This window comes from Cricetulus griseus (genome assembly GCF_003668045.3).
Source record: "Cricetulus griseus strain 17A/GY chromosome 1 unlocalized genomic scaffold, alternate assembly CriGri-PICRH-1.0 chr1_1, whole genome shotgun sequence".
Classification (NCBI taxonomy): domain Eukaryota; kingdom Metazoa; phylum Chordata; class Mammalia; order Rodentia; family Cricetidae; genus Cricetulus; species Cricetulus griseus.
Genome location: NW_023276807.1, coordinates 143,772,899 through 143,796,407, shown reverse-complemented (window position 1 = coordinate 143,796,407; position 23,509 = coordinate 143,772,899). Strand labels below are relative to the sequence as shown.

General features: G+C 44.8%; 1 protein-coding gene and 1 long non-coding RNA gene across 2 annotated transcripts in view; one reads left to right on the top strand and one right to left on the bottom strand.

Annotated features, from left to right (window-relative positions):
- Positions 1 to 5,783: 5,783 nt before the first annotated feature.
- The window catches only part of Igfbp7 (insulin like growth factor binding protein 7), a 58,751-nt gene continuing 41,025 nt past the window's right edge, over positions 5,784 to 23,509 (top strand). The window contains exon 1 of the mRNA XM_027390963.2: positions 5,784 to 6,278. Within this exon, the coding sequence (XP_027246764.1) occupies positions 5,807 to 6,278 (472 nt within the window). The 5' untranslated portion in view covers positions 5,784 to 5,806. The remainder of the gene's footprint in view (positions 6,279 to 23,509) is intronic.
- Positions 17,357 to 23,136, bottom strand: LOC118239609. Its single transcript, XR_004772226.1, has 3 exons — positions 22,726 to 23,136; positions 19,402 to 19,441; positions 17,357 to 17,859 (listed from the first exon to the last, which is right to left on the bottom strand). It is a non-coding gene; the product is annotated as an uncharacterized LOC118239609 (long non-coding RNA).

Genomic DNA, 23,509 nt, shown 5'->3' with positions numbered 1-23,509 from the left:
ACCCATCATACCACCTGATGATCTCCCTCCCACTGATGATGATGACAGTGATGATGTTGTGAGAGAAAAGTGAAGAAGTGATAAAGATGAAAGATACTGTACTAGTACAACAGACAGTTGAGTAGAACTTTTCCCTCACCTAAAAATGGCCCTATGGAGCACAACTCAAAAGGTGCTATGCACCCCCATAGTCTAAGGAAGACCACCCAAAAGCTAAACTCCTCAGTGCAAAAATTTCCCTGTCAAAATAAACCCAATCCTGTGCATTATCCTCCCACACCCTGCAGGGCAGACTGGGATAAGTGAAATTCCAGTGGCAAATGCAGTGGGACTTCTCCTTCCCAGCCTGCTTTTCCCATTCTTGCAAGCCTGCAAAAGCTGTGATATTCCCGATTCTTGTAAGAGACATCCAGCACTCTCCATTTAAAAAAAAAAAAAGTAAAAAACAAAATCCCAGAAAAACAGCACAGTTCTGTTACTCTTGTGGTACCTGGCACCATTTTTTTTTTAATTAGCTTCTCAATCATCATCTGGAAGGAAACCATTCTGAGCAACATCATTAAAAACAGCTCTGATAAAGCACGGTCACTACTATGTATCATAAAGCAGGTCCACATATGAGTGAGTACATATCATGTTTGTCTTTTTGTGATTGGGTTACCTCGCTCAGAATGGTTTCTTTGAGTTCCATCCATTTTCCTGCAAATTTCAAGATTCCATTGTTTTTTCCCCCGCTGAGTAGTACTCCATTGTGTAAATGTAACACATTTTCTCTATCCATTCTTCAGTTGAGGGGCATCTAGGCTGCTTCCAGTTTCTGGCTATTACAAATAATGCTGCTATGAACGTGGTTGAACAGATTTCCTTGTTATATGAATGTGCTTCTTTTGGGTATATGCCTAGGAGTGGAATTGCTGGATCTTGTGGTAGACTCATTCTTATTTTCTTGAGGAGTTGCCATATTGATTTCCAAAGTGGCCATATTGTTCTAGAAATGTTGAACTTAATTTTTTTCCATTTGTACAGGGAGAATGCACTGTATTAAATATGTAAGGTCTTAAAAAAAAAGAAGTATTTTGAGAGCCCATCCCATATGAAGGGATGCTCTCTTGACCTGGACACATGGGGAAGGGCCTAGGCCTGGCCCAGGATGATGTGGTAGACTTTGGGGAGCCCCTTTTGAGGGCCTTACCCTGCCTGGGGAGTGGAGGGGGGATGGCTAGGGGCAGGTGGGATGTTGGGGGGGAGGGAGGGAGAGGGAGAAGGGATTGACATCTGAAGCAAGCTTGTTCCTAATTTGAACTAATAAAAAAAAAAGAATAAAAAAAAAGACAAGGAGACAAGTACCTCATTTTCGGGTTAGACTCTGCCAGAGAACTGACTTGTGTCTACTGTGTGCAGGCTCGAAAGAGGGTGTAGCAGAGGCAGGATGCATGGTGCCAAGTATTTCCCAAATATTCCCTGAAGAGTGTTGGATGAAAACTGCTGGATATGCCACAAGAAGAAAAATAATTCATAAATCAGACATGGGAGCACATGTCTGTGCTACTTCTAGAAGGACCATGAGTTCAAGACCACCCTGAGCTACACAGAGAATTCCAGGCTAGACAGATGGCAGCTGTCTCAAAAATGAAGAGGAGGGAGAAGAAGAGGAGAAAAATGAGGAGGAGATGAAAAAGAGAGGGAGAGAGAAGAGAAGAGGAAGAGGAGACAGAGGAGGGGTAAGAAGAGGAGGAGGAAGCAGACATAGCAGCAGCTCATCAAAGATCCACCAGCAAAGAGTTCTAGAGTATGGGTTGGGGTGAGTTAAAAATGATCTGAAATAGGGTAAAAGATGAGACTGGAGGGCAAATCATCCATGTGTCATTGGCCTTCAGTCAATGAACATGATGGACACATTTATGATTGAGTAAGTCAAGTTTGTCACTTGCCATAGGAGAGCAGATACCACATGGAGCCATGAGATTGCAGTGAAAGGATGTCAGGCAGAACCTGTTAGAGAGCTTGACTTGGGCTGAGGGAAAGGAGGCAGGGCATGGCTGTCAAGAAACAGGACAGTTCTGTGAGCAGTCTCCCCTCCTCAGCGGTGGGTCTGCTTTCCCCATTTTGATTACCTTCAACCAACTAGGTCTAAAAATACTAAATGGGAAATTCCCTAACAACTCATATGTTTTAAATAACTTCATTGCAACATATTGCTATAATTGTTCTATTTTAATTAATCTCTTACTGTGACTAGTTTACAAGTTAAATTTTATCAGAAGTTTGCATGTTTAGGGAAAAAACATAGCATGTATAGTTTGGTACCATCTAAGCTTCCAGGCATCCACTTGGAAAGTCTCCTCCAGGAATAAAGGGGGAGTATATCCTATCTAGAAGACAGATGGCAGCAAGATAGAGCTGTAATTTGCAAAGCAGTGTTGCTTAGCATAGAGGCAGTGCCTGGTATTTCTGGGTGACATGATGACCTTGTCTAAAGAGGATGATCTATGAGATTATTGATGCCCCACAGGACAACAGTGTGTGGCTCAGCTGCAAGCATCAGTTGAGCTTCTAACAACACCGCGCCTGCCTGCTGATGTCAGGTTAACTTGTGAAAACACTGCGGACTAGTTGCAAGATTGGCTCAGTTCCTGGCCATCAGCTGCTTTTGTCTTTTCTCATGTGCCAGTGAACAGTGCTGGAAGAGATACCACAAGGCCCTCCAAGGAATCAACATCTGGGCCCTACAAGAGAGCAAGTCTTTGGAGAACTGTCTCATAACAATTATCCATGAGTACTCAGAGTGACCATAGAATCAGTAGCAAGAATAAAAGGATTCATTCTGAGTAGCCGGATTCAGAGAGACGGGCACTTCCTCCTCTTTCTCCATCCTTCTCAGCCCTAGCCTTGAGAGCACAGACCAAAAAATTAGGAGGGAGGAAGGGAAAATGGAAGAGAAAGAATATACTCTTGTTCCTGACTCCCCAATATCACCAGAGCAGATGTGCTGGCCTGGGTGTGCTGACTGACTAGAGCTGTTATAACAAGTACCAGACTGCATGACTTGTGTCAAAGATATATTCTGTCAGGCTAAGATCATAGCACAGCAGGTGCACCTTTCTGACACCTTTCTCTTTGGTCTTCAGGGTGTGGTTTCTCACCACACCCTCACTGGCCTTTTCTCTGTGAGACTGACACCCAGGGTCTCCTCCTTTTTCTTTCAGTGGCTTCTAATGATGCATATTGGATCAGAACCCCATCCTAAAGGCCTCGAGATCTTTAAAGTATCCATCTCCAAGTGCAGTCATATTTGAGGAGTTGGGGATTAGGGCTTCCTCAGAGGAGTTTGAGGAAATGAGAGGCACAACTCAACCCACAATAGGTCAATTCAGATTTTCTATTTCTTCTTGAGTCGGTGTCAAAGCTGTACATGCACAAAAGGCTATAAACAGCTGGGTAGAGAGAGGTAGCCATGTGAAAGCCAAAGAGAGGCCTCAAGTAGAGCCTTCTCATATGGGTCTCCACACTGCTAGCTCTTGACTTGGATTTCTAGACTCAGGAAGTGTGGGGAAATTAATTCCTATTGTTTAAGCCATCCACTCTGTGGTTCTTTGTTATAGCAACTCTAGCAGACTATACAGGCCTATCAAAAGAGAAGGAGGAAGAAGAAGAAAAAAGATGAAGAAAAAAGGAGGAAAGGAAGAGGAGGAAGAAGGAAGAAGAAAGAAGAGGAGGAGGGAGGGAAAAAAAGAAAAGAATTAGTAACAACTGGCCACCAGGATACATGTCTTTTATGACCATCTTCCATTCCTGTTCACTACTTACCTACCTGTCACGCTCCCAGAAGGTATGTCTTTATGTGGCTTTTCAAGTAAGCTATTTGCCTTCACACCCTTGTCTCAGGGGTGACTTGGACTTCTGTGGACCCGCAGGCTATGACCAATAGTCATAACGGATTGTGATCTACCTGAGATCTTTAGCAAAAGGTTTAATAATATTAAAACAACAGGAAACAGCTTGAATTCTATATGTGGTTTGATTAAGACCATTCTACTAATAAACTTCTCTTGTCCTGGAGAGACTGGTGAGAGTGGCTACACACCTTGCTGATGGTGCCATAGACTTTGGTTCTTGCTTTCACATAGCAACCCTAGAGATTCTGGGATTTATGCCCCCAAAAAACAAAAATGTGACAAGGCCTAGGCAGGACCTCCAGCACAAGAGCCACCCCCATCACTTCACTTCTTCACCGTGTGGTGCCACCTGGCATGTGGTCACTGGGTGCATTTGCTTTGGTCACCTGGATTCCATACTTTCTCATGGAGACGGGGAGTAAAGGCCTGCCCTCCTCAGAGTTCCACACCCTTGGCACCCTGCCAACCTTCCTCTACAGCTGTTTACAGAAAAGTCAGACCAAGGGGGATGCCACTGCTCTTGTAACATTTGCTCATGGGAACACAGTCATTTTAGGTTTTGAACTGGGAAGGTGTGTTTCTGTGCCAGGTGTTTATAATTAAATCTTTTAGACGCATGTTCATTGGCCTCTTATAAGCAAGTTTTTTTTTTTGTTTTAATACAGTCCCTAAGACTGATTCTTTGGGTGGACTCCAGTGGAGCTCTGCCTCAAACTACCTTCTGGGACCAGAGACCCTGATCCCTGGTAACTGCTGTCAGTGCGAACACTGAACTGTGAAATATCCTAAAGAAACAGGACAGTTCCATTGTCCCCGCAGATCAAATAGTGATCCTTCCCCTAAAAGGTCTTCTCGGTGTATTTTAAATAATAACACCTGCCAGTGACGTGGCTGAGTTCTTAAAGGCATTTGCTGACAAGCCTGATGATCAGAGTTCAAACCCTGAGACCCATATAGTGGACAGAGAAAATCAGCTGCTGCATGTTGTCCTCTAACCTCCACACGTGTGCCATGTATGCCCACACACATACACAAACATAAAATAAAACTGCTTTAAGATTTTTAAGGAACTGGAGAGATGGCTCAGCAGTTAAGTACACGGAGTAAGTGCACGGGAGGCACTTGCAGGACCAGAGTTCCATTCCCAGCACCCACGTGGCAGTTCACAACTGTCTGTAGCTCCAGTAACAGAGTATCAGATCTTCCGACCACTGCAGGCATCAGGCACACATACGATGTACATACACTTGCAGACAAAACATCCACACACATTTAAAAAAGGGGGGGGGATCTAAAACAAAACTTTTAAAAAGAACTTTAAACGTGGCTTGGCATGAGATAGCACAGGGATTTGTGTAAATGAGAAAGGAGAAAGATTATGAGGATCCAAGAAGAAAAACATGACATCCAAAACCACACAGGCCCTGCGGTCAAAGAGGACACAAGCCCCACTACCTTCGTGGTTTGTCCTTAAAAGCATAACCACAAAGTACTCGGGTTTCCCAGGCCCACGAGGATTTAATGGATTAAACAGTGAGTTCTCATAAAGTCCTAGTTGTTAAAAAGTAAAAATAGCTGGGTCTAGAAAGCGAGAAACAGAGGATGCGGAGGCGTGTCCCCTTATGGAGAATGAGGACAGGGGCAGGGGGCTGAGCAGGAGTCAGTCCGCATGTTGGGCATGGGACAGGCCGGCCAGGAAGATGCCCGCAGTGGCGGTGGCGGTGGCAGGCAGCAGGAGCGCGGGCGGATGGGCGGGCAGGCGGGCGGGCAAGCGGAGCGGGGCGGGCAGCGGGCAGACTCTCCGCCCCGGGGAGGGCTCCCGTGGCGCGCCGGGCGGGGCGGTGGCTTTAAGGGACTGCGGCTGAGGCCCCCCTGTGCTCACTCACGCGATCGCATCCAGCCACCCCGCCATGGAGCGGCTACCGCGCGCCCTGCTGCTCGGCTCAGCCGGACTGCTGCTCCTGCTCCTACCCCTCTCCTCTTCCTCCTCTTCTGATGCCTGCGGCCCGTGCGTGCCGGCCTCCTGCCCCGCGCTGCCCCCGGGGGGCTGCCCTCTGGGAGAGACCCGCGATGCATGCGGCTGCTGCCCTGTGTGCGCTCGCGGCGAGGGCGAGCCGTGCGGGGGCGGCGCGGCCGGCAGGGGGCACTGCGCGCCGGGCATGGAGTGCGTGAAGAGCCGCAAGAGGCGGAAGGGTAAAGCCGGGGCAGCAGCCGGCGGCCCCGCAGTCCTCGCAGTGTGCGTGTGCAAGAGCCGCTACCCTGTGTGCGGCAGCGACGGCACCACCTACTCCAGCGGCTGCCAGCTGCGCGCCGCCAGCCTGCGTGCCGAGAGCCGCGGGGAGAAGGCCATCACCCAGGTCAGCAAGGGCACCTGCGAGCAAGGTGGGCACCAGCGCTTACCCCGCCACTCCCTCCTCCCCCTTCTGCAGCAGAGCATCCCTGGAGACCCGCGGGAGGGAGAGTTGACGGCCGCCCGGTGTCCCGAGCCAAGGGAAACGCCTCCCGGCTCTCTTTGGATGGTTTTATTTGGAGTTTCCTGTGTGCGCCAAGAAAGTGAAAAATCGCAGTAACGGGTGTAAATATAGAAAAGATTTTCCGAGACCTCGGGCTCCTCTATCCACACAATTCACCCAACTCATAGTTGGCAGGGCAACTCCGGAAAGCCGCTATACTCTTGAAAACCTTTTCTCGTCATTTTTTCTTCGCTTGGGTGTGTGCAGAGAGGTGGATAGACGGGGTTAGCAGAGAAATACACAGTAAGGACTTTCAGAAAGTTGATTTAGTAACTAGATAATAAGAATTTAAGTTGGAATTCATATTAATATTCATGTACTGGAGTTTCCAGTCATCAAACGGTAACCTAGCTAGACTATTATTCTTGGAGGTAAAAAGAAACACAAACGCTTTGATGTTGTGAGCCCTCTGACCATGTTGTTTTTCTTCTTGGGCTTTGAGTTTTTGTTTGGGTTTTGGGGTTTTTTGTTTTTGTTTTTTTGTTTTTTGTTTTGTTTTGTTTTGTTTTGTTTTTTCACAATTTGTCCACAGGATGCAAGGTTCAACAAGAACGCCTTTGACATTATGCTTGTTTATTGTATTCCACATTAATCCAAACTTATGAAATAGGAAAAAATAAAGTCTGAGGTTGGGGGGAAAAATCAGAAACTTTAACTCCAGTGCCTGAAATAACAATTTTCCGTGAGCACTTGTTTGGAGGGAAAGTTAGAGCCCAGCGCTGGCAGCTGCTGTCCTGGCCCCAGCCAAGGTAGGAAGGGAGGAGAGGCAAGTCAGCTGTTGCTTCTTGAACACAGTTCAGACTTTCCAAGTACCAACTCCTTCTTTACAGCTTTTCCCAGAAATCCATATGCAAATAGGCTATGTACTATTCCAAAGTTCGCTATTAAAAGCCTTAGTGTGGCTGGAGCGATGGCTCAGAGGTTAAGAGCACTGACTGCTCCTCCAGAGGTCCTCCTGAGTTCAATTCCCAGCAACCACATGATGGCTCACAACCATCCGTTATGATATCTGGTGCCCTCTTCTGGTGTGCAGATATACCTTAGATAGTGTAACTCACAGTTACCCACTTACGGTATTATCGCCTCAAGTTTAGAAAATCCTAGGCCAAATACCAGTTTCCAACAGAAGCAGCCCTGTTCCTTTGGCTCCTGCATGATAGTCACATCATGATAGGAAATGCACATTAAAAATTCATTCCAAATACTGAGAGTTTCCAATAAACATTAGAAGGGAGAATTTCTTTCCCATAGTCTCAGAGTCAAGGATCTTTGCCTAACAGAGCAGACTAACCTGATGACTTCCCAAGTGTTATTGTTTCCTCATCCATGGCTAGTTTAGTTTGTTATTTTTATTAGTGTATCTTAATTGTACAAAATGATGGCTTTTGTTACGATGTTTTATTCTTTTTAAGTGTACTTTTATTATATTTAACCTCATCATTACCCTCTCATATACTCTCCTTCCTTCTCCCAAGTTATCCACCTCTATTTTCCTGTCTTTTTTAGTGTAAATTTTTATCCTTTTTCCCTCTTGCTACTTCTTTCTCTCATCACTCACACAATATAATGAGGAAATATGATGGATGAACACATCTAGTCTGCCTCATTGCCAGTAATGCCCAACTCTGCAGTCCCTCTGCAAGCTGGAAATTTCTTTAAAGGCACAGCCTGGCTTTATCTTTTTGTTCAAGAAGATGGTGAGAAATAGCATCTAAGAGTAAAAACCTTGACATAACTCAGTCTTGCTTCTCTTAGCCCCACACTGACAAGCATGAGGTCTGACTTCTAGGACTAGGATAGAAGCATGCCATAGAGAACATGAGAGGATAGAGAGTCCCAAAATACCTTTCCACAGCAGAGAAGAATAGCTGATGGGGGAAACCCAATCTCTTTACTTACTCTTTTTTGGGTCCTGGGTGTAGTTTGACAATGACAGACACAAGATGAGCAGAGTACCACTTAGTTAAATACCATTCAGTACTGGGTCATTACAGAGAATAAAAATGTATCTCCTTACTTCCTCTAGCCATTTCTTTCCTCAAAGAAACTTGTGTTGTGTTTGTATTAAGGAGGAGAAGGTGTTTATTCAGAACTCTGCCCCAGCGAAATAGGCCATGTGCGTTCTGTTCCTTTGGTCTCATTAAACATAATATTTATTGAGCAGTTAGCCAGCTTCAGCTATGCATAGCTAGGGATGCACAGAGCAAATCTGGCCTTGACAACGAAGGAAGTATGTGTACACGGTACAAATTGCCAAGCCTTTCCCTACATCCCTGGAGCACCTCCTGGTGTTGCTTTTCTCCACTGAAATTATCATTTAACGCCTTCTAGAGAGAGTTTGTCCTGCTTGATTCTGTATCTCTGCAGTAGAAGGCAAAGCCATCTGCTTGAAAATCTGTTAGAGAGATGATGAGCTAATAATCTCAAATCTTGGAGCTGTCACTGTGAACTGAGTGCCAGTAGAATCCATTAAGGTCCCTGGCTAACTGGAAGGGGGAAACTTGACAATTCAGTTTAATAAAAAAGGATCAAGACAGAGATGATGAGGCATGACATAAAATCATGATGTTGGGACACAAGATGCTGCTTTTCCATTCCAATTCAGACATTTTGTTTACAGTCCTTCAAATCTGAGTTCCTCAGCAACCCGTTTAGTTGGGTACCATTTTTTAACTGATATATTTTGGTACCATTTTCTGCCCCTTCAGAATTTTTACTTGTGGACCCAGGATGCTACTACCTCAGGTCTCACTAGTACTTCCATGGCTAAATTCCAACTACCACTCAGGCAATAGGGGGGTCTTCACAGTGTGAGTCCATCTGGCCTCTTCCCTCCAATCTCCTTATGCTCCCGCCACAATATACAGCTGCTGTTCTGCATGCCTTTGGAGATGCTGTGCCTTCTGCCTGGAATTCCTCCTGCCTACACCCTGCACACACACGCACATGTGCTTATACACACACACACACACACACACACACACACACACACACACACACACACAAATCCTCCCTTGGAATACTTATGTAATATTCTCTGTGAGACCTGACTTTCTCCTGCTCCATTATGATGATATTAGTACTGTTCAACGTCAACAAATTCTTACTAGATCCTTGCTGTATATTTGTACAAAGGCATCATAGCTGACTTTCAGCTGTAAAGTATGACTCCCTGGATGTGACTGTTAACTCTACTATGACCCACACTAGCTTTGTGCTCTCATGACCTCTCTGCCCATAGGGTTCCTCACTTGTAGAATGGGATTACAACTATACCTGTCTCATAGGGTTTTGTGATAGTTCAATGTCATGAAAATTTTCTGTAGAAACCATTGGATGAAGATTTGTGTCATTGTTCAACCAGAAAGTTAGTCTTTATGAGAAGAGAGTCTTTGTTGCCCAAAGAGGCCAAATGTCCAAAGGGCACAAATCACTTATGGATTAATGAATGAATGAATCCTCCAACACTCTTCTAGTCTCTGGGGAAGCAACTTGGAATAAAATGGAAACAGTTTCCTACTTGTGGGGTTTAAACAACTATGTAAAAGAAACAAACACTTTTACATAGTTGTGTGTGCTGTGAAAAAAAGGTACAGCCTGGAAATAGGATAGAGACTAGGGATGAGTGAACAGTGTGAGGGAGGGGACAGTGCCAAGACAAAAAGAGGACAGATCCGAGGGCTTCAGCAAAGGGAGGAGCAGGGCCATTGGCCTGAGTGGGGAACAAGCTGTACCATCTGCACCTTCTGCCATCTCTGAATACTCTTTAACTGTCTGTCTTTTCCCAGAGTAAAGGGCTGCCTCCATCTTTTAATTCGTCTCAGACACAGTGGCTGTCTAGCAGTAGGAACTTGGCTTATGTTTATCAGTCAGACAGAGGTGACCCTTGGGGAAGTGCCTTTCTCTGGGAATGTGAACAGTGGGCTCCCTGATGTGTGCTCTCCCCAACACCCTGACACCACACTGACTTAGCTTCCTGTCTTCTGCCATCTTGAGTTCTAATATCATGCTCACATTCTCACCTGGTGTCAGTGACTAGAATCAGGCCCAGGAGCTAGCTGTGTTATAAGTAGAAAAATCTTCCTAAAGGATTACCAGCCCACAATCCACACTGCCAGAGAAACAAGGAGTACCCTAGTACTCCAGTAAACCAGTAAACAAGGAGGACCCTAAAAGAGACAAACTTTGTCCCCTGGAGAAGGGGAAAGGGACACAATCCCCTGAGCAAATTGAGAGCATGGGAAGAGGGCGGAGGGAGCTACAAGAATGAGAAGGGAAGAAGAGGAAGGATGCAGAGGTCATGAAGAAACAGAAAGGTTGAGTCAGGTATAGATTAGAATAAAGGATATATTATAGGTAGGGTTTTAGTTGGGGGGTGGGGGAGGAGGGGAGGGAGAAGGGAACTGGGATTGTCATGTAATTCAATCGTGTTTGTAACTCAAATAAAAAAAGAAAAAATAAAGACACTTAACACTCATAAATATGTAACTGAAAAAAATCTTCAGCAAAGACTGACTGTCAGGGACCTATTTTATTTGACACTTTTCAAGACCTTTCTTTAAGGAACTCATTTTAGATTTATTTTAAGGTTGGCAGCGTGTTATTTAAATGATGCTGTGTGATTGTTCTCCTTGAGTGAACCCATGAACTCCACTGGAAGCTGAAACAGAGGAGTTCCAAAAGTCAATGAACTTGCTAATGGGCTGAGTCTATCTTAGGACGGCACATGCCCATGTAATGCTTTTGATGCACTAACTCTGTCATATAAAAAGGACATGTTTAGGCTGAGGAGGGTGTTCAAGTTTGTGGGGGAAGAGCCAGTGGTGACTTCTTGACTGAGCATTACAAAAGAAGGAAGTCTGGTCATTTGTCACAACATGGATGAACCTGGAAGACAGTATGTTAAGTAAGCCATGCACCAAGAGACAAATACTGCACTGTCTCCCTTCTGTGTAGAAACTTGAGATGTCAAACTCATAGGATTAGAGAGGAAAAGATCCGTCTTCACAGAGGCTGAGAGTGAAGTTGGGATAGGAGGAATTGAGGATGGGCTAGTCAAAGAACACAAAAGACAATTAGAAAAAAAACCTAAGAACTGTCAGCCCTGAGACCCTGACTTGCCATCACAGACTGTGTTTACCTGAGAATGCCCAGCATTCCCTGTGCCTCTGAACTTCATTTTACTAAGCGCAATCTCAGGTTGCTTGCTTATTAGCCAGTACTGCCTCCAAATTACAGCCACCCTACTACTCTCTCTCCTCACTTGCAGATGAGAAAGACAGGGGAAGGGGAGAAAGTTGCCTATAAAAATCTGCCTCAACCCGTTAATAATGCCTTTATAGCTTTATGCCTTTATTGGTCTTGTTGCCCTTGTTGAACACAGAAGCTTCTAGAATCATGAACAGATCACTAATTCTTCCTTATCGCTTTATCCTGTCTTGGTCACTAAATTGTAGGAAATTTTGAGCTCCTGAAGCAGCTTTAGGAAGGAAATGGACAATCCTTTCAGACTCTAAAATTCTTAAATTTTTTAAAATTTAGAGAAAAGCACTCCAGAGGCGAGGTACAGTCTTCATAGTTTGGAAATTGGTTATCAAATGGCCAGTGCCTATTACACAGTTCTTCAATGAAATAGAATTTAAAAGCCCGAATTAAATGACCACAGACACATTCACATTACACACCAGGAAGAAACCTGCTTGTGTAGGAGTTGAGAAACCTTTATTAGAGCTGCGATACAACATCAGGAGGGCAGAGTAGAAGCAACGGTGACCACTGCCCCCTCCTTCGCCATTGTACAGCTCTGAGATGGGATGGTGGAGCTGGGAAGGCACACTGGCATCCTTAATATGATTTCTATCCTGTCCCTAGAAGGGTCCACTATGGACTGGCCTTCTAGAAGACACTGCCTTATAAGGTTTTCTTTTGGATAGCCCAGGGATAAAACGCCCTTGGTTAGAGTCCAAGGGCAGCTGGCCCCTCTCATCCTAGAATATGCCTCCCTGTGAGCTGCCTTTACCTCCAGCTGCTCCATGTAGGTTCTGACCTCCTCTATACTTTTAATTGTAGCACAAACATCTAAGTAACCAGTAGAAAGGGAAGACTGCATTACTCTTAGCAGATTTCTTAAGCCAGGGGGAGGGGGTGTCCATGAATGTGGCTTCCTTTGGAAGTTTATAACAGACAAGATCAGAAAGTTGTGAAAGTGACAGAGACTTAGGCGTATACAATAACTCGTGTGCCTATCACTTAAGGTAATAGTAAAGACAGATATCCCAGGATGTCCTGTACTCTTTATAAGTCAGTTCAGGGTGGAGACACTAGAAATGTCCACAGATATCACCCCCAAGCATGTTCTATAGGGGTCTCCCAAGTCAGTGACGAGCACCCCTACACACACCAAACACCCAGACTCTGATGCTACATGAGAAGTCAGGAGAAGAATCCAGAGTAGACAGAATGAGGCAAAGAGTGTCTGCTTTTCGTTTGAAATTATGTATGAAAGAGCTGAATTCATGTTTTATCCCAAATTCAATTAATGGCAAAAATGATCTGACCCTTTTGAAAGAGCTAATGTGCTGAATTGCTTTTCCGGTCACAGAAGACATGGAGGCAAGGTTAACTAGCCACAGCTGGGACTAACAGCAGACCCCACCCCTCAACAACTCTAACCATGCTGGAGGTTACTGGGAGGAGAGAAGGGGAGGACAGAGCTGTCCAGGAAATCCTGCTCTTCCCCAAAGCAGGCCAGAGCACACAGAAGTCTTGCCTCTGAAAAAAAAAGAAAGGTTCAAACCAGGTAAAGCAGACCTAGTAATCTAGTGTTGACAAAGGCCCATTCATGAGGTTTGACATTACCCACAGTAAGTGTTGACGAGGCGGAGGCCAAGGCCAAGCCAAAAGGACAGGTTCACAGAGCTGGCTACTCCAAACAGGCACCTGTCACAACTTTAGGATGATGTAGATCATGAGCGATGGTACGACTTAGGCTTCCTCCTCCACGACTTAGGCTTCCTCCTCCATTCATGATTGTGAAAGTCAAATCATGAATGAAGCTAGACATGGCGAGCATACCTGTAACCCCAGCACACCTCTCCCTCCCATCAGTTTTCTCAACTTGAATATTTACTCCTGCCCTAGGGATGGAGCTTGGTAGCAACACTGTCGTGCATCTGTTTGCTTTTGTAGGCATTGAAGTCAGTGTGGTGATGGTGGTGGTAGAGTTAGACCCTTGAGAAGGTGCAAAAGGAAAATCCATGAAGGAATCTGAGAGCTCAATTAAGCATATTCTATTTTGACTCTGGGAGGAGGAAAATAGTGCTTTAATATTGTAGCAGGCATTGGTGCAGCAGACTGCCATTGCCCTACTTCTCATGATGCTTTTCTTGAAGAAGGGGCATCTCCAGCTTCTATGGGGGCTTGCTTTTTTTTTTTAAGTCAGCATATAAAGTGATGAGTTTTATCAGGGCTTGTCTTCCCTCGAATGAGAAACATTCCCAGGCATTTCGTTTGCATCCGCACAAATTAGCAGCCAATGGTCAAGCAGTGGATTTGGAGAGGCTTTAGGTCTGACATCTGTTCTGCTCACTGCTGGCTTGACTCCAGGCAAAGATGAAAACATTTATCGAGAAATGGATTGCCTGGAACTTTCCAAAGAGACCACACAGAAACGAAGCCTCAGGAATGTGTCAGGGCAGCCAGGGCCTACAGGACTCCAAGCCTGCTCCTTCTCTATGGGAGTTTTCAGAACTCAGGGATCCAAAGGGGGGATTTCAGTAGTGGATTCAGCAATTACATGGTAGCCTTGGCTTCCAAAGGACTCCCTCAGGAAACCACCAGCTTTTGATGGAAAATGAAATGCGAGCTTCTCTCTAAGCATAGACATCAAGGAGCAGGGTCCTGCAGTGTGTCCCCTTATTAAAGATGCTAAGCCCGGCTGGAGAGGGCAGGCTGGGGCAGAGACAAAGACACTGCCAGATAGTTGACAAGCCAGGGCTTCAGAGCCAGAGGCCCCTGTGGACTCAGGTGTGTCTCAGATCAGAGGCTCAGAGTGCAGAGAAGAGCAGATCTGTGTACCATGGGACCTTTGGTTCACTAGACGGTAACTGGCAGGGCAGGGCAAGGCAGGTCTTTCTAGACCCAGCAAGATGAGGCAAAGGGAACCCCCCACTCCTTCACTACCACCCAAATGCTCTGTCATCTGAGGCCTCTTTCTTTTCACCCATTCTGCCTGGCCTATCACGGCAGGCTGCCCCTTTTTCCTGTCTAGCTGAGCTCAAAGAAATGAGCTTTTCTTTCCCTGCCCCCCTGTCCTTTGCTAGTACCAGAGCTACAGTGGTGTTTTAAGTGGTGAGCCCTGCTCAGTGCACTTGCTTAAGTCCCCGGATTCCAGAGCCACACCTGACATGCCCCGTAAGAGCACCAGGAAGCAAACACTTGGCATGCCACATTGGAGAGGCAGGAGGCTCGGTACACAACACCCAGAAGTGGAGGTTACCCCTCATTTTATTCGCATCACCCTAAGGAAGTTTTGGGGGGTATCTTAGGATCCTAATGCACTCCATCCATTAATTCAAAACTCCTGCCTCAGTCAGGTCAAGCCGAAAGGCAGGGGAGACAGCTCCCAGCCCATGGTGACTGTGGGTCTGATGGGACTTCAGGGCTGATACTAGACTGTCTTTACCAGTTGTTTTTACTTCTTATGGTGTGCTTTCAGTGTGCTACAGCAGGTAGGACCTGGATGGTATGTGTGAAGAAATACAGCACAGAGCTTCAGCATGGTCACTCTCAAGTCAGAGCTCTGTTCAGACCCTTTATGCCTCTTCACTGCTTGTGTGGCCCAAACATACACCATTTGTTTTTTCTTACCTGAAAAGTTGGTATGATTATGTCTTTCACTCAAAAGTGTGAGGGGAGTGAGCTAATACAGGAAAAGATACTGACGTCCGGCACATGAAAGATCTCGTGAAATTGTTTTGTTTCCATTTTTAGTGTTACTGGCATTATGGAGCCTGAGTGAGTTTCTAAGTGCCCTTTGAAACAACAACAAAAGCCAGATATAGAGGTTCACACTTGCAGTGCCAGCACTTAGCAGGATGGGGCAGGAGGCTTGGAAATTCCAAGCTGGCTTAAGCTTCCCAGAACCACCTGTTCTCAAAGATTTTTAAAAAAATAACTTCTTTCCTGTGGTGCGTTGCTATCTTACTCTGTCCAGTGCAAATACAACACTGCTCTATATAACTCCTGGTTGGATCTGAAAACTTTGTTTAGGTCTACACAAACAATATGTAGGATAATAGTACTGGAGACTCTAGAAATTTCCACCTTGGTCTACAAGTGTTCTAGGGCAAAAAATCCTACCTTCTCTTATGGGATCTCAGATTTCATTGAAAGTGCTGGCTAGCAAGTGTGCTTAGACTTCATGGAGAGGGTCTAGTGCTGGCTAGCATGTGTGCATAGACTCCATGGAGAGGGTCTAGTGCTGGCTAGCATGTGTGTTTAGACTCCTTGGAGAAGGTCTAGTGCTGACTAGCAAGTATGTTTAGACTCCATGGAGAGGGTCTAGTGCTGGCTAGCAAGTGTGCTTAGACTCCATGGAGAGGGTCTAGTGCTGGCTAGCATGTGTGTTTAGACTCCTTGGAGAAGGTCTAGTGCTGGCTAGCGTGTGTGTTTAGACTCCATTGAGATGGTCTAGTGCTGGCTAACATGTGTTCTTAGACTGCATGGCTAATTTGTGTACTATACTTTGCATCACGGAATGCATTCATCTTCCAGTTCAGTGTCACACATACTATTTTTAGCAGCTCCCTTTACTAGCTTTGACCCACAATTTGGGGTTCAGGAGTCATTCAATGCAGTGACCAGTTTCCTACCCCTTCCTTACATGTTCTTCCAGCATTATGCTCACTAATAGGCTGTTTGAATCATCGTTTTCTTTTGTTTGTTTGTTTGTTGTTGTTGTTGTTGTTGTTGTTGTTTTTAGCCATCCTCTGTTGGCTTCATAGAGGATTTTGGATAAAAATCACGGTTTGGAAACCGAAGAGTTCAATTAGTGCCAAGGAGGCACATGCTGGGCATTATCTTTGGCTTTTAGAGTCTTGTCAATAAAAAAAAAAATACTTCCTTTGCTGCACTTCTGTTCTTTGACCTACACATGTAGCCTCAGCTTGGCAGGAACACGTTTGAAAAAGCAAAACATTCAACTGTAAATGAGCAAATTTAGACTCAGGAGGTGCCGCACTTAGGTTGGCTGCCTGTGTGCGAGAGATGATAGCACTACTGTCAAGTGTGGGAGAGAGAGCAAAAAAAATGAGCGTTTCTTTCTGAGGAGGGCTAAGAAAATGATTAACTTTGCAGACCCAGCACCTGCAAGCTGTGTGAACTTAGCAGAGCTTTTTGACCCGAGACTCTCCAGACACAAGGCCACCTCGCCTTCTGAAGTGGTCATTCGTAGTTGGTCTGTGCATCAGAGATGCCAGAGCAAGTCACAGAAAGCTCTGCCTAAGTTCCACCCCAAGATTCCGATTTAATTGGTCTGGACTTGAACTGAGCCAAGGAACTCATAAATGCTTTCCAGGTGGTTTAATGACATGCCCAGGCCTGGAACTATTACTGTTTCAGAGTAACTCCCAGTGACTTTAGGGGACCCTTATTCTTAGAGAAATTCTGATATGATGGAGCAGTGTTTGCTTCATTCACCCAGCATCAGTGATTTACAGCTAAAGGACTTTGCAGGATGCCATGTCCATCACAGCCAGTGGAAGCTCTTCAAATACATGATGGCCTCTCCTATTACCGGCAACTCAGGGCTTGCCTCTGTCTTAATTCCTGGCTAGTTCTATACTCTCGCCTGTCTGAACAAAGTGGAACTGTGGTTACCTCTGTCAGTATCACGATACTTGAGAATTAACCTAGACTTACATGATCCAGCCTGTTGGTTGTTTCTCGAGAGCACACATTCCTTGAGCCTTGTGTTTTCATCTGCTTTGCTCACCAGTAAATCCCCAGCCTCTCATAGCCTTTGGATGTGATAGGCACTGAAGAAGCAAATGAATGAATGGTGGTAGATTTTTCAGATGCCCTATTAGAAAGAGGAACCTTTTCACACTGTCACCTCTCTGGAATCCCTAAGAGGTCCAGGTAGCTCCACTCAGCTTATAGGTCCCCCAGCCTAGGGGAGAGTCCCCTGTCACTCAGCTGAGACCCTCTGATTGGCATGTTCTCAGCATTGTTCCTTAACATACTGACGCTGTCCACCTCACCAGGTGGCTGTGGGGATTGTATGAGTTGATGCATTTTGAATGTTCAGCAGCTTTAGAGCAACATTTATTCCCCTGAAAAGGTCATCTGGTCTCCCTTCCTCTTCAATTGGTGAGGTGACACCTATTGCTGGGACAATGAGGGTGCTTCTTCCTATCAGTCTTCAACCACTCGGTGCCAAATGTTTCACCCTGTGAACAAACCAGGATGGATTTAGATTCTGTATTAGGTTGCTGCTGCCACAGAGTTGGTGAATACTAACTGGAGGTAATACAGACAGACCCTGGCAACCTTGTTTTATGTGTGTTTCCATTTAAAGGCTGCCGTGTGCTGTAAAGGCTTGGTTTATGATTACAAGTAAGTGTTTGCAAGGGAGGACTGGCGACATTGGGAAATGATCATCTCAGCAACAAGCCATGGGGACCTTTCGAGGACTTTGAAGGACACATGTATGAGTTGGGCTTCCTTTCTATATCCCACCATAATGTAGTCATGGGCATAGAGCAAATATTTGAGGAATCATTTGGGGCCTGGCTCTTGAGCCAACAAATACATTCTGTCTCATACCAAGCAGGATTTTGTCCTGACCCTTGGTTTTCTGACCCTTAACTCCTTACAAATAGGGCTTCCACTCTTATTTCATAGAGCAGCCGGAAGGTTATAAGGGAAATCCCTCCCCCATTTCTTCTTCCTAACTTTCCATGAGCTAGTGGAAAATTAGTCCTTTACATTCCCATCAAGGGCTTGCTTTTTTTGGTACATGTTGTGTTGTGTGCCAAAAGGAAATCTATGTCACAAGAAAGATCCATCTCTCTAAGGATCCTGCAAAACTCATGTCTGTCCTGATTGGTTGGGAAGTGCAGAAAGGCAGAATAGGCAGTAAGACTCAAAATAAGGTAACCCCTGTATAAGCCAAGTCAATAAAAATACATAGACATGAAGGATCTACACACATGCTTGCCTACATGGGCATTTGGCCCTGTACACTTTATTTGTAATCACCAGAAGCATATTTTCTGGGAGTGAAAAAAATGAACAAGGGTACAGTCACCCTTGTAACCTATGCTTAGAATGTACAAATACATTATAATTTGATTATACACTATAGGAGCTTATAAGTAATATAACTGCCTTGATACATCATATATAAATAAGTTTGTTATTGCTTTACCCAAAGACACATATGGGGATGGAGACAAGTGAATCGTATTCTTGTTTGTTTATGATTGAACTAATAATAGAACATAAATGAAAAAGAATCTTCAAAATTGTGTTTAAAGACTGGAGAGATGGCTCAGAACATAAACGCACTGGCTGCTCTTCCAGAAGACCCGGGTTTGATTCTCAGCACTCAAGTGGCAGCTCACAGACATCTATAGCCCAACTTCCAGGTGATCTCACACCCTCTTCTGGCCTCCACATGCACCAGGCATGCAAATAGTGCACAGACATGGATGCAATCAAAACACCCATACAGTTAAGAATAATTTTTTTAATTTTTCAAGAGTGTGCTTAAATACCTGGATATATGCTAAGAAAAATAAGCAGGAAAATTTACATCACTCTATCTCGTTCTTTTGCCAAAGAATAAAAGAAAATTTTAAATAGGTGAGGTGACACCTATTTCTGGGACAATGAGGGTGCTTCTTCCTATCAGTCTTCAACCACTCAGTGCCAAATGTTTCACCCTGTGGACAAACCAGGATGGATTTAGATTCTGTATTTATAAATACCTGTTAACTGACTTCCACTGCTCCACAGCTTCTACGTGACCTGGGAATACAGACAAATTTAATTTCATTTTTACTAAGGATATTTTGTTATTAAAAACAACAACAAACATTGTGCCAGCACTCATAAATCTGTGGCAGGGAGATTATGAGCCAACATAGGAAGGCTGTGTCTGAAAACAAAACAACCAAAAGGGCTAGAAATCTGAGGGCTTCACTAAAATCAAAGACAGTCCTTGTCCTCAGAGCTGCCCTTGAGTCCTTCACAGAGGCTGCAGGGTCTTGTTCCTTTTTTCATCTGGAGCTTCAGTCTCCCACAGTCAGCAACCTTAGTCCTCTGGAAGGCCATTATTCCTGCTAATAATATTGCTGACAGGATACTTACAGCACAGAGAAAGCTACCTGTGGTTTCCGGCAGAATTTTTCACATTTTTGACCAGGAGATAACATAACAACACAATGGGATTTATGAGAATTTCCGTGTAAGGTGAATATGCATTATCATCCTTTTAATCTCAGAAGAAGGCTGTGGCACGGTATGGCTCGTGCTTTGTAAAGTAGGCCTCCATGATGTAGCGCATCTGAATGCCCAAACAGAGCTGCGTTACCAGGTAATAGCAGCTACATTAAAAATTCAGATGACTTTGTGCAAATACAGGCATACATACACACACACACACACACACACACACACACACACACACACACACACACACACCCCTCCATCACACTCAGTCCCAAACCAGCCAAACCTGAGTGCCAGAGCCTACTAAAAGTGCTAGGTGCCTCTTCATCCATTACAGCTTGCCCACTTGCCATCTTTCTTTCTGGCAAGGTCTTGGTAGATAGTCCACACCAGTGGCACTCACTATCCTCTGCTCCAGCCTCTGGAGTGCTGGGATTGAGGTGTGAGCCCCCACTCTTGGCTTTTTTTATAGTTCTTAATCTATGCATTCCAGCTTTCATTCTTACCTTGTTTCCTTCACTATATTCCCTGTTCACCTCTTCAGTCTCCAGTAAGTGATTACTAACAGCACAAGAAAGTCCTTCTGCTTGTGTTTATTCTGTAAGGTGTCCTTTGATAACATTAAAATAATTTCAAGTATTCAGGTTTGGGTAGTGCCGTTGTCTGATATAGTTGTGATCAAAAATCATCCCCAAATCCCTGTGATCAATTTGCTAATTCCAGGTGATCTAACTCCCAGAGCGTGCACACTGCCTGGATCTGTTTGCTTTGTGGAGTAAAATAATGTGTCACTTCACTTTTGCAGCGGCAGGGGGTTGGGGGGAGGTAAAACGAATTAGAAGAGGTAATCAGATAAATTGCTGTGCTTTCTAAAAATAACACCTAGCCACCGAAAAGCATAAGACTGTGAACAAATTACTTTTCAATCTGCTTGAATAAAATCGAGTCCTCTGGGGAGACGTTGCCATTGTGTGCATGCATTTCAAATCCACGGAAAAAGAATGCAATCCACTGAGCCCTTAAAGTCGGCAGACCTTTGTCCTAAGAACTGCAGTCCTGAACTTAGGCACCACCTGAGAAGGCAGTGCACAGTAGTTTCTGTTAGAAATGGGACATTTATTTCAGATTGATGAGTTCTGTAAACAGGGCACTGAAGCTATGCATAGCAGCTTTCTGAATTCACTGTGTGATTGTAGAGTTTGGGTTTATAAAAACTGTCAGTTTCTGCCTCTCTGTTTTCATATGTTCATAATTTGCATGTGCCCTCTTCCAACCTCCCTCCTCAAATTATATCAGTAGTATTACAAAAGAACACCATGGAGTCCTGCCTTAGATGGCCATGACCAGGGTTATAGAAATGAATGGAGTGATGAATTTGAAACCTTGAAACTGTAAAGCCCTATATGAATACAAGATTATATTACTTTGGATTCTACCAGTGACAGTAGCAAGAACTCCCATTGCATCATACCCAATTACTTACCACCGTGTGTGTACCTATCACACATTTTAAGGAGGCCACCCCTCATGCACCTGGGCCACCCCTTTCTCTTCAATTACTCACAAGCAGAGTCCAGAGACCACTATATAATCAAGTTATCTTGAACCAACCACTTAGTAAAGAAACCTGCTACTAGTTTCTATAAAGTAAAATATAAAGTAGTTTACACTTGGCATCTTCTTGAGATCATCTGATCCTTCCTGCCAGTCATCAGCCAGCTAATGAAGAATTAGCAGCATTGCCTTCAAGACAAGAGAGTTGCATATTGGCCTGGAAAGGTGTAAGGATGGCACCTTTTATGTTACCCATCAATTACTTTAATGAGCACAAGAGAGCATCTTGTCACACTGCCAAAAACTATTAAGAATTAAGAATCGCTTGGTCCTCAGTTCAGAGTGGGACTGCTTACTGAGTTCCATGCCATGCTATAGCTGAGGGCTCTAAAACAGACTCCAGTCTGCAGGGGATCTGTGTTAATGGGGGCATAGTAGCAGCAGAGTTTCTCCGTCTCTGTGACCTTGGTCTCCTTGGCAGAACAGAGGGAGCCACCAGAACCAGGAGAGTGGAATAGGAGTTGTTTAATGGATACAGAGTTCCAGGTTTGTAAGATGAGAAGAATTCTGAAGATTGCTTGCACAACAATGTGAATGAATAGATGCTCCTTGATTCATGAGGAGTCGCATGCTGCCAAAGCCATCACAAACTGAAAATATAATCATTCAAAATGCATTGAATAATGCCGGGCGTTGGTGGTGCACACCTTTAATCCCAGCACTGGGGAGGCAGAGGCAGGCGAATGTCTGTGAGTTCGAGGCCAGCCTGGTCTCCAGAGTGAGTGCCAGGATAGGCTCCAAAGCTACACAGAGAAACCCTGTCTTGAAAAAACAACAAAAAAATGCATTGAATACACATAACCTGTTACATCGTGGCAGAGGAGCGCAGTACACTTGTTTTGGCCAATGTTCCTTTTGTGGTTGAGTGGCTGACTGATCACTTGAGAATGCCACACCCTCATAGTGCTAGCCTGAGGAAAGATAAACCCTCAAGATCTCATATACAGCTCCCACTGAATGTTGCCGCTTTTGTACCATGGTAACCTTTTAAGCTCATAGATTGAGCCATCATAGGTGGCTACCAACTGCACTTTACTGAACTATATACTGAACTGCACTTTACTGAACTATACACCTGGCAGTTGAGATGGAGTTGGATATGTGGCTCAATTGTAGAGTGCTTTGCTAGCATGTGTGAGGCTTCTCAGTTCTGTCCTCAGCACTGGAAAAAGAAAAGAGTTAAGATGCTAATATTAGTGTTGCATGTGTTTTACCACAGCTTTAAAAAATTAAATAAAAATACATACCCACTGGATAGCAAAACCAAAACCGTAGGTGACAAGCTTTCCCTGCAAAGTGGGTTGGAACCTGTGCCACGGGCCTTGGGAAGTCAGCAGCCATGAGGAAAGATACAGGGAAAGAAGGACGTCATGACACCTCTGACCACAGGAAGTTCCAACAGATGTTCCCTGGGATATCCACATTTGGGTAGGAGCCAGGGAGCCAGGGGAGGTGCTGAGGGAGTTGCAAGCTCCTGGACCTCTCACCTACAGAGAGAGAGCTGCTGTGAAAGTGAACGGGCAGTTCAAAACTGGACAATACAGAGACAGTAAAGGCAGATAAAAGTTGGGGAGGGAAACAAAACCAGGAAGCCACAGGAAGAAAGTCATCAAATTTTTATCACTAAATGAGAAAGTTCAAAATAGTGCTCTGTGAAGTTACAGAAAGGAAACCTGGACAGCAGCTCCTTTGAAAAGTTTGTGGATTTTACATAAAAATAAGCATAGAGGAAGATCAAAATCAAGTCTCACACTGGAAAAAGTGAAGAGGGCTGAGGGTGTGGCTCAACTGTGTGGCGGGGGGGGGGGGAGCACCTACCCAGCATGTGGGTAGCCCTGGTTTCAATCTCCAGCACTGGAGGTGGGGGGATGTGAGAGGGTCAGACGACACCATCTCTAAAAACTAAAGGACATGTTACATACATAAAAACTGTAGTTCTGTTTTATAAAATGAGCTTAAAGATATTTTAAAATAAGAATTAGAGCCGGGCAGTGGTGGCACACATCTTTAATCCCAGCACTCGGGAGGCAG